Source organism: Salmo salar, chromosome ssa03, assembly GCF_905237065.1.
Source record: "Salmo salar chromosome ssa03, Ssal_v3.1, whole genome shotgun sequence".
In the NCBI taxonomy this organism is placed as follows: domain Eukaryota; kingdom Metazoa; phylum Chordata; class Actinopteri; order Salmoniformes; family Salmonidae; genus Salmo; species Salmo salar.
Genome location: NC_059444.1, coordinates 32,453,604 through 32,471,168, shown reverse-complemented (window position 1 = coordinate 32,471,168; position 17,565 = coordinate 32,453,604). Strand labels below are relative to the sequence as shown.

At 42.5% G+C, this 17,565-nt stretch overlaps 1 protein-coding gene across 4 annotated transcripts; it reads right to left on the bottom strand.

Annotated features, from left to right (window-relative positions):
- Positions 1 to 230: 230 nt before the first annotated feature.
- On the bottom strand, positions 231 to 16,390 carry mcm4 (minichromosome maintenance complex component 4). Of its 4 annotated transcripts, none has more exons than XM_014190931.2 (17): positions 16,328 to 16,390; positions 15,596 to 15,674; positions 15,272 to 15,427; positions 13,606 to 13,769; positions 13,390 to 13,491; positions 13,155 to 13,250; positions 12,931 to 13,026; positions 12,415 to 12,553; positions 7,807 to 8,027; positions 7,397 to 7,517; positions 3,205 to 3,464; positions 2,500 to 2,865; positions 2,060 to 2,187; positions 1,587 to 1,794; positions 1,067 to 1,295; positions 722 to 855; positions 231 to 535 (listed from the first exon to the last, which is right to left on the bottom strand). In XM_014190931.2, exons 2-17 carry the CDS (start codon positions 15,654 to 15,656, stop codon positions 443 to 445), a joined length of 2,574 nt encoding a protein of 857 aa, XP_014046406.1. In that variant the 5' UTR covers positions 15,657 to 15,674; positions 16,328 to 16,390; the 3' UTR covers positions 231 to 442. The 4 variants fall into 4 exon arrangements, with proteins under 4 accessions (XP_014046406.1, XP_014046405.1, XP_014046407.1 ...); XM_014190930.2 differs by having other exon boundaries at positions 15,596 to 15,695; positions 16,328 to 16,348; XM_014190932.2 differs by lacking the exon at positions 16,328 to 16,390 and adding an exon at positions 16,284 to 16,301.
- Between the last annotated feature and the right edge of the window lie 1,175 nt (positions 16,391 to 17,565).

Sequence of the window (17,565 nt, the reverse complement as noted above, 5' to 3'; positions counted from 1 at the left end):
AGTACCTCAAACTGGTACAGCCAGATCTCCTCCCCGTTCCTCTCTAGGTTTCTACCTTCTAGGGACTTTTTCCTGTCTACTATGCTTTTGCTATGCTTGCTCTTTTTGGTCTAGGCTGGGTAACACACAGTAGTTCTAAGTGCATACTGCCTGTAATCATGGCACACCTTGTCATAGTGTTGCATTGTAGCCCTGGCATCAGCATTCTTCCAAACCTGAAACATCCCAAATGACATACAAAAGCATTTCTTTATTGCTCACCAAAACCACCAAGCACTATCAGTAATCATGAAGCATACAATGCTAGTCCTGACTGAGTCATTAACATTAATGTGGTCAAACATTCTTCACAGATCAGTATTCTGTAGAGAGAAAGCTGCTGGTTCAGGGAAATAAGTGCAAATTCAATGACTGTACAAGGTAAGGGGAGGCATGAGTTTCTTTACAGCAGGCGAACAGTCTTTCCAGTGACAGTCAGATAGTCTTCATCTGCCAGGGCTCGCAGAGCCTCTTCAAACATGTCCTTTGTTATTGCCTGAAAGTTAACAAATTGTAAGAAACACATTAGGAGACAGAAACACTATTCAGAAGATGGATATGCCTACCATCCAATTAAAATGTACAGAAAAATACACATTTAAATCTTGTTTTAGGGTAATTGTGAGGACTGTTTTGATAATTCTCATCAACAGGAAAAGCAGAGCTGGGAGGTACTACTTACAGCTTCAGACTGTCCTCGGAGGTCATCAAACAGCTGCTGGTACTTCATGGCAGGGGTCTTTCCCTTGGACTGGATCATTTTCTTCAAGGCCTGGGTCACTTCCTCCTTACGCTTACGGGCCGTGGCACTCATTCCTGGGTTGATTAAAAACAAAAAGAGAAGATAATATTTGCACCATATTGCACATTATCAAAGATACTGACAGATACAAATTCATAACATGGTTGGGTTCGCACAGCCAACAAATCAAAAAACATACTTGAAACATTTAACATGGCAGACATCTGAAAGGAATTTGAAGAGCTGTCATAGTAAGTAATTACAAATAGACTAAATCCTCCATACCGGTTGTGAGGATGGAGATGTCGACAAAGCCAGTCCTGGGGTCTGTAGCGGACTGCTTGAGGGCTTCACGATGCAGTCTCTTGGCCTCCTCCACGTCGATGGTCTCCACCTTGTCAGAGAAGCGCACCTTGGCATGGGCCTCAGCCAGGCGGATCAGAGACTCCAGCTGCCTGGGGTAGGCAGACACCATCCCCCGCCCGCTGCCAATCTTCCTCATGTCCACGTAGGCCTGGAAGATACCCATACAATCAATCCAATTTATTTATAAAACCTTTACACTGTTGAATGCTACTGCAGGATATTTTTGTGCAATGTGTTGACCAGGACTTCATCTGGCTTAATATAGCCTAAACCTGGAACCAGCACAGAACTTGTTACATTCAGGGCCCGAAACAAACCTAGCCAGCCACTTAATACTTTTTTTTACCAGCATTTGGGGCAGTCAGGCCCTGAAGTTACGTCTACATCACAACCCCTTTCAGCTTAGAGTATTTGTTATTATTATATGCCTATATCGTACCTCAATGAGTGCCTGGCTGGCTTCTTCGTTCAGTCTGGGGTTGATGTAAGTGCGAGCGTATGCAATGTAGTCCTTCAGCACAGCCATGTCCAGGAACTCTTCCTCGATCTGCTCCTCGCTCTGGTAGTAGAGCGCCACCAGGTGGTGAGCCAGGCGACGGTCGTACGCCTCGTCTTGAGGATCCAGCATCAGGAAGATCAGATCAAATCTGTAGGGGAAAAATAGCATTTAAATGTTCTTTTTTCATATATTATGTTTAATGCCTCACATACTCAAATAATTTTTAATTTATAGCTGGTCATATGCATGTTGTGAGTTATTTTTAATTTTATATATTTTTGTCAACAAGGTGCATTTAGTTACAGTGGAGAAGTCATTGTTTGGGGTTCAGTGACCTTAAGGATATTATTGACAATCAATATCATTTATCAATAAAAGTGTCCAGGGCGGTTGACCTATCAGGTAATATTTACCTTGAGAGCAGTGTGTGAGGGAGCTGGATGTTCTCAATGGTCGTCTTCTTGGGGTTCCACTGAGACTCCACAGGATTGGCTGCTGCCAGGACGGAGGTGCGTGCATTGAGCTGGCAAATGATTCCTGCCTGCACAAAAATAGAGAGAGCTTTGTAAGAAACTACCCTGTAGTTCACCATTACTAACAGACTATTTACAAAACAGAAAACTAAATTCTAATGCTTCTACAGTAGTGAAACTATTTAAATCATTCGATGTTACCAACACCACATTTAACATTAAAATTCAAGATGGGCCTATAAGTTTGTGAAGTGCATCGTTTCTGTGAATAGTCTTGAACCTAGTGCTGAAACTTAAACATCAGTAAACTTTATTTAACCTTTAACTAGGAAAGTTTATCCCCTGATCTTATTTTTATTTTTTTATTTTTTTAAACCCACCTTAGCGATGGAGAGAGTCTGCTGCTCCATGACCTCATGCAGCACAGAGCGCGTACTGTCGCTCATCTTGTCAAACTCATCAATACAACATATCCCGTTATCACTGAGCACCAGGGCCCCCGTCTGAAGCACTAGCTGCTTGGTCTCTGGGTCCTTCATCACGTAGGCTGTGAGGCCCACGGCGCTGGAGCCCTTCCCAGACGTGTATTGACCGCGGGGCACCAGGTTGAACACGTACTGCAGCAGCTGGGACTTGGAGGTGCCGGGGTCCCCACAGAGCAGGATGTTTACCTCGGCACGGAAGTTACCGCGGCCTGTTTGGCTGAAGTCTTTACGGGTGCCCCCGAATAGCTGGAGAAGAATACCCTTAGGAAAAGAAGAGAAAGTTTATAGTACTGTGCATTTTGAATGGAAGTCAAATCTAAACTCAGTCAAAAATCAAACAACTGCTGCAGCAAAATGCCCTGGGAAAAGAAGGACAAACTTTATAGTACTGTTCATGGATGTTGAATGAAAGCAAAATCCACTGTAATCTGAAAGACAGCAGTTCCACATCCTTGGCAGCAGAGGACCCCACATTCATTTGATGAGAGATGAGAAAACGGTCCCATGGCGAGTTTCCCAAAAGCGGTGTAGCACAAACATCAATTACACAGCAGGCAATATAGAACATTTTATCTTTGTGCTACAACTGCTTTCACTGACCTTCTTGATGTCCTCGTGTTCATAGATGCTGGGGGCCAGGGCGGAGGAGAGACGATCGTATACATCTGGTTTGGAGGCCAGCTCCTTCAGTGTCTGGACGCGCTCTTCAGTGAAAAGCTTTTGGTCTGAATCCTCATCCAGCCCGTGAAGGCGCTTCTCATCAGTCTTGCGGAAGTGGATGACATCGATGTGGGTCTTGTACACAGACCTCACGTTGCTCTGGCGAGGGTTCTCACGCATAGGAACCGCTCTGTAGATACCTGTGGGGGAGTTGAGGAGTTTCGTCACGACAATAGGACCATTTTCTATTTACCATCAAACGTCAACATTCCAGTGATGCACTTGCATCCCAACATCAAAAAGCTCTGTAGCAGGATAGCTAACACTGATGTTGGGAGTCTCGGGACCTTAAATTTCTCAACAGTGAGTGATGACCATGAAAACACACAAGACTGATGGCTATTGCTATGCAGGGATGGAACCAAAATTATTCTCTAATCATTTAGTTCTGAACAGAACCATTATTTTTTTGGTTCCGTTACTGTTCCAACCAGCAAAATAAAGTTCTGAACCGGTTTGAACCCCAAAAAATGTAACGTTTATATTGTTCATTTCTGTTCCTTTTTAAACCTTTTTTACATTCAACTCGACATTAAATTACTTCACCAATGTATATGGGAGCTTGGTATGGAGCAGGCAAGCTACAGACAAATGTAAGGTGCGACATGTGAATGAAATTCGGCGGGTGAGGAGAGCACTGGGCATGAAGCGCTGGGCAACTTGTTGATATGACATACATTATTTGAATTAGGCCCACATAATTATACCTACGGAGGAGTGACTTCTATGAAGGAACTGAACTTCACAGAGTTGACTTAACATTGGACCAGAGCTAGCCCTGGATCATGACTCATTTTATTTAACCTGCTATCTTTACTGCTCCAGAACAGTAAAGATCACTTTTATTCTCGGTTCTGTTTCTTAAAAAAATGTTCGGTCTTACCCGGTTTTCGGTTCCCTGAACCGGTTCCAACTTGTTTCTAATGTTCAACAAGTATATTATTCTTATGGCTTTATCTAGCTTTATTTGTGATATTTTCCCTTGCCTTGTTGGCTTGCTAGGTTATCAATCCTCTGACGACATCTGCGTTGTTGACGATAACCATCGGATTACGTGTTAAAAAAAAAATAAAAAATTACTTTGCACAAGCCGCATTTGAAGTTGCACGTGATCGTATCCACTGCTAGGTACACAGAGGCTTCTGACGACGAACTGCACACTCAACTTTTCATGACGCAGCAGGGAAATGAGTCTATAGAACCATGTCTTCTTATTCAAACTCTAGTAAGGCACAGCAGCAGTATGCATGACTACGGCTAATTGTTTCTCCTTACCACATGACCTGACCAGAAAAACTAAGCCCATGGTTATAGGCTTTAAAAAAAAGGGGCAAACAGCAGTTGAAACAAAACAAAGCGCTATTGATGCAAGGACTGACCACCAAAATATCACAATTACAATTAAGCATATTTTAAGTCTATACAGTGTTTGTTACTAACCTGGGATACGGTAGTTGAACTAAGCGCATGAGGCACTTACAAGTTATATTCTACAACAAATCACTGAATATCATTTCTTTATTAGTCCAAAAACAGATGTGGCAACTTCAGATTGCCCCTTTAACGAGAGCACACTTTTTGGAAAGCACTTTATAGCCTGTTACAGAATCCCCTTGCCGAGGGCGCTACATCATTGTGTGCTCATTTGTTTATTTGCTTTCTGGAGCCGTGCTGTCTGGCTCTCACTCATCCACACCCTTTCTCCCCCTCGCATGAGAGATTGAACATATCCAGCTCCTGGCTTCAGCCAACTAGACAATAGCCATGTATCTCACCCCTGTGCATGCTCTAGCCATGCAGTCTCTCCGAGCCCTGATTGGCTAACCAGCCTGACCCACACTCCCCAAGGGAGTAAATATGGCCCGTACCCGAACGGTCTTTGCCCCAGTTTCCCAGTCTGTGAGCATGGGTGGACCGGTGTATATGGGGATGCGTGAAAACATACGTTTGTATCACTATTGTTATGCCTGTTGGACGTGTTTACCACATATGTGCTCCAAGCAGAGATGAACTCTTCTTGACATTTGTTGCCCATTTGTATAGCTTCACGGTGTTCATTGAATGTTATTAGGTAACATGTTTATTGTTAGCATGAGTGCTAGTTGTGACTCGGGTTACTACAGTTGAATACACTTAGGTTGGAGTCATTAAAACCTGTTTTTCAACCACTTCACAAATTTCTTGATAACAAACTATAGTTTTGGCAAGTCGGTTAGGACATCTTTGTGCATGACACAATTAATTTTTCCAACAATTGTTTACAGAAAGATTATTTCACTTATAATTCACTGTATCACAATTCCAGTGGGTCAGACGTTTACATACACTAAATTGACTGTGCTTTTAAACAGCTTGGAAAATTCCAGAAAATTGTCATGGATTTAGAAGCTTCTGATAGGCTAATTGACATCATTTGAGTCAATTTGAGGTGTACCTATGGATGTATTTCAAGGCCTACCTTCAAACTCAGTGCCTCTTTGCTTGACATCATGGGAAAATCAAAAGAAAATCAGCCAAGACATCAAAGATAAACTGGAGACCTCCACAAGTCTGGTTCACCCTTGGGAGCAATTTCCAAATGCCTGAAGGATACCACGTTCATCTGTACAAACAATAGTAGGCGAGTACAAACACCATGGAACCACACAGCCATCATATTTCTCAGGAAGGAGACGCATTCTGTCTCCTAGAGATGAACGTACTTTGGTGCGAAAAGTGCAAATCAATCCCAGAACAGCAGCAAAGGACCCTGTGAAGATGCTGGAGGAAACAGGTACCAAAGTATCTATATCCACCGTAAAACAAGTCCTATATCGACATAGCCTGAAAGGCCGCTCAGCAAGGAAGAAGCCACTGCTCCAAAACCGCCATAAAAAAGCCAGACTACGGTTTGCAACTGCACATGGGGACAAAGATCGTACTTTTTAGAGAAATGTCCTCTGGTCTGATGAAACAAAAATAGAACTGTTTAGCCATAATGACCATCGTTATGTTTGGAGGAAAAAGGGGGAGCCTTGCAAGCCGAAGAACACCATCCCAATCGTGAAGCACAGGTTGGCAGTATCATGTTGTGTGGGTGCTTTGCTGCAGGAGGGACTGGTGCACTTCACAAAATAGATGGCATCATGAGGCAGGAAAATTATGTGGATATATTGAAGCAACATCTCAAGACATCAGTCAGGAAGTTAAAGCTTGGTTGCAAATGGGTCTTGCAAATGGAAAATGACCCCAAGCATTCTTCCAAAGTTGTGGCAAAATGGCTTAAGAACAAGAAAGTCAAGGTATTGGTGGCCATCACAAAGCCCTGACTTCAATCCCATTAAAAATTTGTGGGCAGAACTGAAAAAGCATGTGCGAGCAAGGAGGCCTACAAACCTGACTCAGTTACACCAGCTCTGTCAGCAGGAATGGGCCAAAATTCACCCAACTTATTGTGGGAAGCTTGTGGAAGGCTACCTGAAACGTTTGACCCAAGTTAAACAATTTAAAGGCAATGCTACCAAATACTAATTGAGTGTGTAAACTTATGACCCATTGGAAATGTGATGAAAGATACTATATGCTACATTTCACATTCTTAAAATAAAGTGGTGATCTAACTGACCTAAAACAGGTAATTTTTACTAGGATTAAATGTCAGGAATTGTGTAAAACTGAGTTTAAATATATTTGGCTAAGGTGCATGTAAACTTCCGACTTCAACTGGTTATTAGATAGTCCTTTGCTCCAGTTGTATTAATCATCATGCCTTCATACATAGCATAGCTTCTCTCATTATATTGCACTCTGCACATATCTACGCAGTGTATTTATATCCTGTATAGCATATTCATTTTCTCTCTGTACCTTTACAGGACCATCCCCATGTTCATCTTCCTCAGGGTGTTTAAATAAAGTTCATGCGTGTTAACTCTTGGGCTGCTTTATTCCCCTCTAACCGGGGGCGGCGTCAGTGGGTCACAAACCAGTAAAATACGTATTGCCGGGTTGCCCTCTTCCACATACCATATCCAACAGCAAAGCTATACATTATTGCTTCACAACCAGTTCTTCTACAGGGCAAACAGCTCACCAGTGATGTTGATGCGGTCTCCTGGCTGTACTTTGTCGACCAGGTCGTTGTGAGCGTACACTATGGTGGTGTGAGGGGTCTGCCCAGCAGGCATGTCATCAGGAGACTCCTGCACTTTGATCTGAAAAGGGGAGATGAGAAAAAAAAAGGAATCAGAATGAGAAAACCAGAGTTCTGCTTCTTCAGAGCTGTGTCTGGGAATACACTAGTATTGGATTTGTGTTCTAACCCAAGAAGACAAGCTTTTATGGACTAATGGGTATCTGAACTAAACCAATACCCTCCGTTTTCTGTTCAGCAGCATCCAAACAAATGGTATCTTCCATTTAAAGTAAGCAGACTGACTGTCTTAAAGTATAACAACCCCCTGCATGACCTACTTAAAAAAACGCTTTCACTCCATATCTCACCATCTGTTTGTCAGAGAAGGCTGAGCGGTTGTGGATGAGGGCCAGACTGTGGGTGGTGTTGCAGTTGCGGCACACGGCGGGCTCTGCAATGCGGCCGCGGTCCACCTCCACGCGGGTAGAAAAGGCACAAACCTGGCACTGGAAGAAGGCCTCCTGCATCTCTGGGATCAGCTGGGAGGTCCTGATCACCATGCCGCTGATGGTGATCATTTGGTCAATGTCTGGAAGGAGAGGGACAGAGGAAGATTGTATTAAGTACTGAGCACTATAGCACCAGATATGGCTTCAAATTGTACTTGTTTCAAACATTTCAGATATGCTTGACTGAGCTTGCCCGGGGCAAATGGAATCAATGTAAGCCCCAAAAGTACAAATCATCTGGCACGAGGCCGCAGGCTCATTCAAACGCTCAATTTTGAAAGAAAATCAATGTTTAATTGAGTATAATTCACTCTTCATATGGTTTATAGTGCAATAGATGTTCATCCATTGTTCAGGGAGGCTAGACATCGATCAGATGATATGGTCTATTACTAGGAAAACAGAAAGGAAAACGCTGCACAATGCTGCTCATGCTCCCAGGTGATATTTATTTTTAACAACGTTTCGACCCGTAGGTCTTCATCAGACTGATGTACCCTGATGTGCGTATGTTCTTCAGCTTTTGTACTATTACTAGGACAGTCACGTTTACCGTATTGCCGCCACACCGGAAGTCACGAGTCATGACTGCAGTCAAATGACATGACCGATGAGTCACGGTTACTAGACTTCTCCAAAACGACGCGCTGATGCCGCTGATGGTCATTAGTAGCCTAGCAAACTTACTAACGGCCAGTCGCTAATACCCTGGTATTAAGCGCTCTATTGTCCCTCTAATCACTGACATAGGTGCAAATGCAATCGAAAATCTAATCAAACACTTCATGAGAGCCCTGGCATTCAGAGTTTGGGCGGAATAGGATCACCTGTTGCAGTGAGAGCCAGCTCCTGGTAGCTACAAGACCATGGTGCTTACCTATGGCTATGCTCAAACCCTACACCCCAACCCGAGCACTCCGTTCTGCCACCGCAGGCCTCTTGGCCCTCCCACCCCTACGGGAGGGCCGCTCGTCTCTGTCCTGGCACCCCAATGGTGGAACTAGCTTCCCCCTGAAGCTAGGACGGCAGAGTCTCTGCCCATCTTCCAAAAACATCTAAAAGCCTACTTCTTCAAACAGTATTTTAAATAATCCTACTCTCTTCGACCCTCCCCTCCCATTAAAAAAATAAAAAATAACACTTAACCAGCACTTGCACTTGACCCCCTCTTCTAGCTCTTACTCTACTGACAGCTACTTTAAAGGAAAAATGTACTTTCTATGCCTGTGATATGTGGTTGTACCACCTAGCTATCTTAAGATGAATGCACTAACTAAGTCGCTCTGGATAAGAGTGTCTGCTCAATGACTAAAATGTAAATAGCTGGTTGATGCATGGAATGAAGTAAGTTTTACTATTAGCCCATGTTGCGCAACATTTCTATAGGCTATGCAATTGCGTGAGAAAACTGAGTTGATGGCCTCTATTAAAAAGAGGGATACCATAAGTTTTCTATAGGCTAGTCTAATATAGGTCTAATATATTTATTTCTTAAAATTCCTAATATTAAGCACATTGCTTCACTTTACAACCGGAGTAGCCTACCTGGCTGGCATGAAAAAAGAACCGTGTGAAAATGTCCTCCATTCGCTATTTAAATGCATAAGGATGACCTTTTTTCCCCCGGCCCTGTTCCGACAGGTGCGCGATAATGGCCCTAAATCAAAACTAATTGCACACATACAGCACAAGTCAAAAGTTTGGACACACCTCATTTCAGGGTTTTTCTTTGTTTTTACATTGTAGAATAATAGTGAAGACATCTAAACTATGAAATAACACATGGAATCACGTAGTAACCAAAAAAGTTTTGAGATTTGAGATTCTTCAAAGTAGGCACCCTTTGCCTTGACGACAGCTTTGCACACTCTCGGCATTCTCTCAACCAGCTTCATGAGGTAGTCACCTGGAATGCATTTCAATTAACAGGTGTGCCTTGTTAAAAGTTAATTTGTGGAATTAATGTTCTTCTTAATGCATTTGAGCCAATCAGTTGTGTTGTGACAAGGTAGGGGTGGTACACAGAAGATAGCCCAATTTGGTAAAAGACCAAGTCCATATTATGGCAAGAACAGCTCAAATATGCAAAGAAACGACAGTCCATTACTTCAAGACATGAAGGTCAGTCACTCTGGACAATTTCAAGAACTTGAACGTTTCTTCAAGTGCAGTCGCAAAAACCATCAAGCGCTATGATGAAACTGGCTCTCATGAGGACCGCCACAGGAAAGGAAGACCTAGAGTTACCTCTGCTGCAGAGGATAAGTTCATTCGAGTTACCAGCCTCAGAAATTGCAGCCCAAATAAATGTAAAAGACACATCAACTGTTCAGAGGAGACTGTGTGAATCAGGCCTTCAACTTAAGGACACCAATAAGAAGAAGAAGAGACTTGCTTGGGGCAAGAAACACAAGCAAAGGACATTAGACCAGTGCAAATCTGCCCTTTGGTCTGATGAGTACACATTTTAGGTTTTTGGTTCCAAGCGTTGTGTCTTTGTGAGACGCAGAGTAGATGAACGGATGATCTCTGCATGTGTGGTTCCCACCGTGAAGCATGGAGGTGGTGTGATGGTGCTTTGCTGGTGACACTGTCTGATTTATTTAGAATTCAAGGCACACTTAACCAGCATGGCTACCACAGCGATACGCCATCCCATCTGGTTTGCGCTTAGTGGGACTATCATTTGTTTTTCAACAGGACAATGACCCAAAACACACCTCCAGCCTGTGTAAGGGCTATTTGACCAAGGAGAGTGATGGAGTGCTGCATCAGATGAACTAGTCTCCACAATCCCCCAGACCCCATCCAATTGAGATGGTTTGGGATGAGTTGGACCGCAGAGTGAAGGAAAAGCAGCCAACAAGTGCTCAGCATGTGTGGGAACTCCTTCAAGACTTTTGGAAAAGCATTCCTCATGAAGCTGGTTGAGAGAATGCCAAGAGTGCAAAGCTGTCATCAAGGCAAAGGGTGGCTACTTTGAAGAATTTCAAATTTATTTTCATTTGTTTAACACTTTTTAGGTTACTACATGATTCCATGTGTTATTTCATAGTTTTGATGTCTTCATTATTATTCTACAATGTAGGAAATAGTATAAATAAAACAAAAACCCTGGAATGAGTATGTGTCCAAACTTTTGATTGATACTGTATATTATTTAGTATATGCAGACAGGATTACATTGAGAATAGCCTGATGGGTGAGATTATCACCAGTTGTGAATGACGTTCAGCATGTGCAGTCTAGGCAAGAAACAGCACATGCATTTTTTTTTTTACTTTTTCAAACCAGAGTCGGATGCTTCATGCTCACTACCTAGCCCAAAGGCCTATATGTTTTGATATGGTTTGTATCAACTAAAGTGGCCACATAACTAAGCATACCCTATACGCCTAGGACCCCTGGAACAAGGCTGGAGAGCCCATAGCCTAAAGAGCCTAGTGAAACGTGTTCTTATAAGCCCAGTCATTGCGCAATCACGTGAAAACAGTTGACTGGCCACTATTAAAAAGAGGTTCAAGCTTTCTTTATTGCTTTATTTCTTTATTGCTAAATTCTTAAAATTAAACACATTAATTCCCTTTACAACCGATGTAGCCAACCTGGCATATTAAAAACGGAACCGCGGGAAGCGCTTACGCCATTCGCTATTCCAGTGCAGACTAAGGATAGCATGTTTTTTTGTGGGCCACTCTAAATCAAATAATCCCACACATGTTAGTAGGCTATATGCAAAGACCAGATTCAATTCAGAATAGTCTGATGGATGAGAATACTGCTGAGTGCTTGTCAAATTGTGAATAAGAGAAAGATGGTATGCAGCATGTGCAAGAAACATGCTACTTTTGTCAAATCACCATTAAGTGTCGCATCATGCAGCCTTAGAAATCAAAACATATACCTTAAGGTTTGTATCACAACTAAAGTTGCATAAATAACTACATTTAAGCATATAGGACATGTTTTAAATGATCACTTTGTTAACCAATCAACAGAACAGCAGCATGCATGTGCGCACTCCCACCAGAAAAATATCCTTTCTATTTTATTCAGCTATGTTCAATTCTATTCTTCTTACTATAATATAAAATGCCACAGGAATTATAAGCAAATCTTGTCTGCGAAATGAACTAGTGTATCGAACAGCCACATGGCATAGCCAGATCTGGGCCTAACATGACTCAGAATATGCTATTCGGTTCTTTTCTCCACATGTTTCTTCAGAAATGACTAAAATAAATAATGGATTTATTGTGTTGGTGTAGGCTATATTAAATTGATTTATTAGCCTATTTTAAAAAGTGTGTTCCAGAGGTCCACATCAGTGTCTTGTAGGCTATGTGTGGAAGTCCGGAGATGTTAAGCGCATTTATGTTAATTAACGGTGAATAACAGTGAGACCGGCAGTTATTTGCATGACAGTTACCGGCTGACAAAATGTAATTACCGCCACAGCCCTATTACCTTCAGGGTTCAGGCTCCTCATGTTCCTAGTCTTCAGGGCGTTGTACGGCCGCACCTGGATCTGGTGCTCCAAGATGGAGTCTGGGAAACGCTCAAAGAACAGCTCATTGACAGCCATGTCAAATGTGGGGATGACTTCCTGTGAAAGAGATATAGGAAAAACAACATTATGAATCACCATTCTTATTGGTATGCCATACATAATTAAACATATTGCATCTCTATGCCCATGGTAATAAATGGTAGAAAAATATTTAGCAGACAAATATTACACCAACCCACCTTTGCTAGCTGTCACAATTTGATTTAACGCTGTCATATGGGAAACATTTTAAGTTAGCATTCATAGCCCATTATCTCCCATTAATATTAAAGAGGTCCTAAAGCTAGAAATCAAATATCTAAATGACCATCTTAAAACAATTGCACATGTTAGCTTAGTAGAACTTAAACACACCCCCCACTTAAGACTCAAGAGGGTTCATATGTGAGACCGTCTGGTGCGTGCGTGTTTACCTGGGGGTAGGAGATGAGCTGCCTGTACAGGTCTGCATCAAAGGACTGCACATGGCCGCAGTTGACGTTCAGCACAGGCTCACCAACCACACTGATCTAGAGGGACAACACAAATAGAAAATTATCACTACCAAAAAAATAAGTGCAATACTAGTCTCAAGACAAGATGTAAATGGTTGATCACTGTTATTGGTGTCACTGGTGCTAGGGGGAGGGGGACCTACCTCCTCCAGCTTCTGCATGTAGAGAGGCTCGTTCAGGTCCAAACCAGCATTCTCATCCTCGTTGGAAGTCGGGTCAATGAACCTCTGCAGGAATCTCTGTGGGGAAAATGAACAATAATAGCATTCAGATAAAATGATCTAACAGATTGAACTCACATTTTTTCTTATCAATTACATTTGTATTATTTAATTTTCTACACCAAAGAAAGCAAAGCCCTAAGGTTAATTTCCGTACCTGGAACTTCTCCTTGCACGTTCCCACGTTGACATCAGTGCCCCAGATAACAAGCTTCTGACCCACTGCCTGCTCACTGGCTACTGCACCATCTGCACTTGGCTGGTGGAGGACAAAATGGCATTAGCTGTTATAGATTTCCTAACAATGTCATTCTATATCTATATAGCATTAGCGGTTATACATCTTTCTCCATATAGGAGTTTCTCTACTCACCGGCTCAGAGTGAAGGTCCACCTGGGGGGCCTTCCTGATGGAGCCCAGGTCAGGGCGCTGTCTGGCTGGGGTGCCACGCACACCACTACGGGGGGTGCCCTCCACCCTGGAGCTAGGAGTCCCGTACATCAGAGGGGAGCTCATGTCCACCTCACTGGGGAGAACTGAGGAGAAGACATTGACATCACATGGTCAAAATCTCAGTTCTTTTAGGTACAGTTCCAGTTCATTTTTTGCAGTTGTGCTGCACAAATGATCTGGGCCCATCTCCACAAAGCATCTCAGAGTAGGAGTGCTGATCTTGGATCTGTCCATATAAATCATATCGAACGTTATTTGTCACATGCTTACCTTCCCGTGAAATGCTTACTTACTTGCGGCCTAATAAGCATTCTAGTACAGTTAAATAGTTCACACACACATGGACGCAGCGGTCTAAGGCACTGCATCTCAATGCAAGAGGTGTCACTACAGTCCCTGGTTTGAATCCAGGCTGTTTCACATATCAACAACTTTAAAAGTTTCTTCAAGTGCAGTCACAAAAAACACCAAACTGGCTCTTATGAGGACCACCACAGGAAAGAAGACCCAGAGTTACCTCTGCTGCAGAGGATAAGTTCATTAAGAGTTACCAGCCTCAGAAATGGGCAATTAACTGCACCTCAGATTGCAGCCCAAAGAAATGCTTCACAGAGTTCAAGTAACAGACACATCTGAACATCAACTGTTCAGAGGAGACTGTGGGAAATCAGGCCTTCATGGTCGAATTGCTGCAAAGAAACCACTACTAAAGGACACCAATAAGAAGAAGAGACTTGCTTGGGCCAAAAAACACAAGCAAAGGACATGAGACCGGTGGAAATCTGTCCTTTAGTCTGATGAGTCCAAATTGGAGATTTTTGGTTCCAACCGCCGTGTCTTTGTGAGATGCAGAGTAAGTGAACAGATGATCTCTGCATGTGTGGTTCCCACCGTGAAGCATGGAGGTGGTGTGATGGTGCTTTGCTGGGGACACTGTCTGTGATTTATTTAGAATTCAAGGCACACTTAACCAGCATGGCTACCACAGCATTCTGCAGCGATACGCCACCCCATCTGGTTTGCGCTTAGTGGGACTATCATTTGTTTTTCAACAGGACAATGACCCAAAACAAACCTCCAGGCTGTGTAAGGGCTATTTGACCAAGAAGGAGAGTGATGGAGTGCTGCATCAGATGACCTGGTCTCCACAATCACCCAACCTCAACCCAATTGAGATGGTTTGGGATGAGTTGGACAGCAGAGTGAAGGAAAGGACCCAACAAGTGCTCAGCATATGTGGGAACTCCTTCAAGACTGTTGGAAAAGCATTCTTCATGAAGCTGGTTGAGAGAATGCCAAGAGTGTGTGTGCAAAACTGTCAAAGCAAAGGGTAGCTACTTTGAAGAATATAAAATCTATTTTGATTTGTTTAACTTTTTGGTTACTACATGATTCCATGTGTGTTATTTCATAGTGTTGATGTCTTCACTACTATTCTACAGTGTATAAAATAGTAAAATAAAGAAAAACCCTTGAATGAGTATGTGTCCAGACTTTTGACTGGTACTGTATATTTATGCGACTGCAAAAAAAAGACTAACTCAAACTGCATCATTCTGTGTGTCAATGCTGGAGAGGCAGTTACCTGAGCGGCGTGGGCTGGAGAACAGAGAGGTGTCATGGACAGCAGGGCTGGCAATGTCTGTGGCTGGAGACGTGGGCATGGCCGGCAGATCCCCGTTGGAGGAGTCCTGACCTCTCCGCCGCTGGGAAGGAGGGGAGACCAGGCCATCACTGCCAGCTACAGAGACAGAAAAAGACATAGTTGGTTACGTTAGATTAGACTGCTTCCTTTCACGTGATTTATATGTCCTTGAGTGTTATATTAAATTAAAAACAGAATATCACTGTACAAAATCAAACTGTAAATATAGTTTATGGTACTCAGAACATTTTTCTGTCAACTTACGAGTGGCTGGAATGTCATCCCTGTTGCGCTTGCGTCTACCGGGAGTTGATGTTGAAGACATTCTGAATGATCACAGGTCCTAGAAAAGAAATCTGGTTGACTATACGGTCCAAAAAAAAGTTCAATAACGTTAAATGTATGCGTCTTCGTAAAATAACAATGCAACCAGTAAGTAACACATAGCTGAGTTGAACTTGAATCAGCTAATAAAGCCAGTAGTTAGTTATGTCACTGGCTAACTAGTTAATTGTTGGTAGCTATTTGCATTCTTTTCGACGTGTAATGAAACAATGCATCCTAGCCAGTTAGCTGGCTGGGAAGTCAACTAAACTTCCGAAAGAGCTTGTAAACTAAAAACCAAATATTGATTGTAAATCCTTAACTAGGTACATTCAAATATCTATTCCTACTCATTTATCAAATACTTCGATGGCTGGCATGTTCAAGACAATTGTAAAACAGTAGCTAGCTAGTGCAAGTTAACAATAGAGAGAAAGCTACAGTAACTAGCTACGTTAGTATCTTTGCATGAAAGGCACCAACTACTACTAGCCGAGGAAACCCAGTCTGATTTTATTTTTAAAAAAATCCGGTGAACACTCCCAAACACATGAATTAGGTAATCTGAATTTGCTCTAACATAACACATTTAATAGACAACGACCTAGTTAATTTAGCTTTTGATAACCTTAGAAATAGCTAGCTACAGTATCTTAAAATGACTTCTCTTACCTACTACGTGGTGCTACTGCAATGAATTTGGCGCGAAATTGCGGGTGTGACGTTTCAAGTCCCGGGAAACTTTGCACCAATAGCGAAGCTAAACTACGGGTGCGCTAACCATTAGCGTTTGCACATCAAGGTGGTTCCGGAGTGTCTTACAATCAGTACGGTTTACATTAATACTTTTATTTTTGTAAGTATTTCATCATTATTTCAGGAGTAGACCAATTATTTGCATTGTAATAATTGTGTTCACCTAAAGGTCTGGGTAATCCCCCCATCAATCTGATATCGTTTCACCCGACATATTCCACTCAGGGGCGCTAGTGTAAACCTTTACCACAAGGTGGCGTATGTGCCATGAGAAATGTGTTAACATTTTTCGACTATCACTCGAAAAATACAGAATACATATCTTTAGGTTTTCATAGAATTTATGGGAATGGCATGAAACAAATTCCGGGAACACATCAAACATGTAGAATTGCTCTTACCATAAGTAATTACTCTGCATTCTTCTATATAGTAACAATGCCTTTATAACAAATTAATAACCATGATAACCTACTTTCCAGGGCCATCATGGACATTTAATTTATAGACAACGGCATATACTGTACACAAAAATCTGTGAATATAAAATATTGTTCATTATGTAACATTTCCACTGCCCACAATGTCATATGACCAGAGACGTGCACTTGACAGTTTACATCAATGGTTCCCAACCAAGGGTACTTGGCCTACCCACAGTGGGTACTAGAGAAGACTCATGAGACCATAGGCCTACTGGTAAAAACTACATGAGGGGGCAACGGTTGGGAACCACTGGTTTACATGATGATGCCTATAAAAACTCTGGCTCCACATACGCAGCATGAAATTGTGCGCTTGTCAGTTAGGGAATTATTTTAATCTGGCCCGGGCGCCTTGGCGTGTTTTGCCCTGGGTGAAAATTGATTGCATTCGTTTTGGAACCGGGCTTCCTCCCGGGCGTGAGCCAGGTTCGCCGTTTAAAGCCCACGGCGTAGTCGCCTCAAAACTAAAGTTAAGTAATTAAGCATGTGGCATAATGAGTAGGATTCTATGTTTTCACATGCAAGTGATCACTTTGAGAAAAACACTTATTTAACTGCCCTCCCAATTAAAACTAGATTGAAAATTCAAACATATATTTATGGAAAAGTGATGCGTTTCTGGACAATGCACCATGCTGCATCGTTGACATGACAGAGCGGCGCAGATTA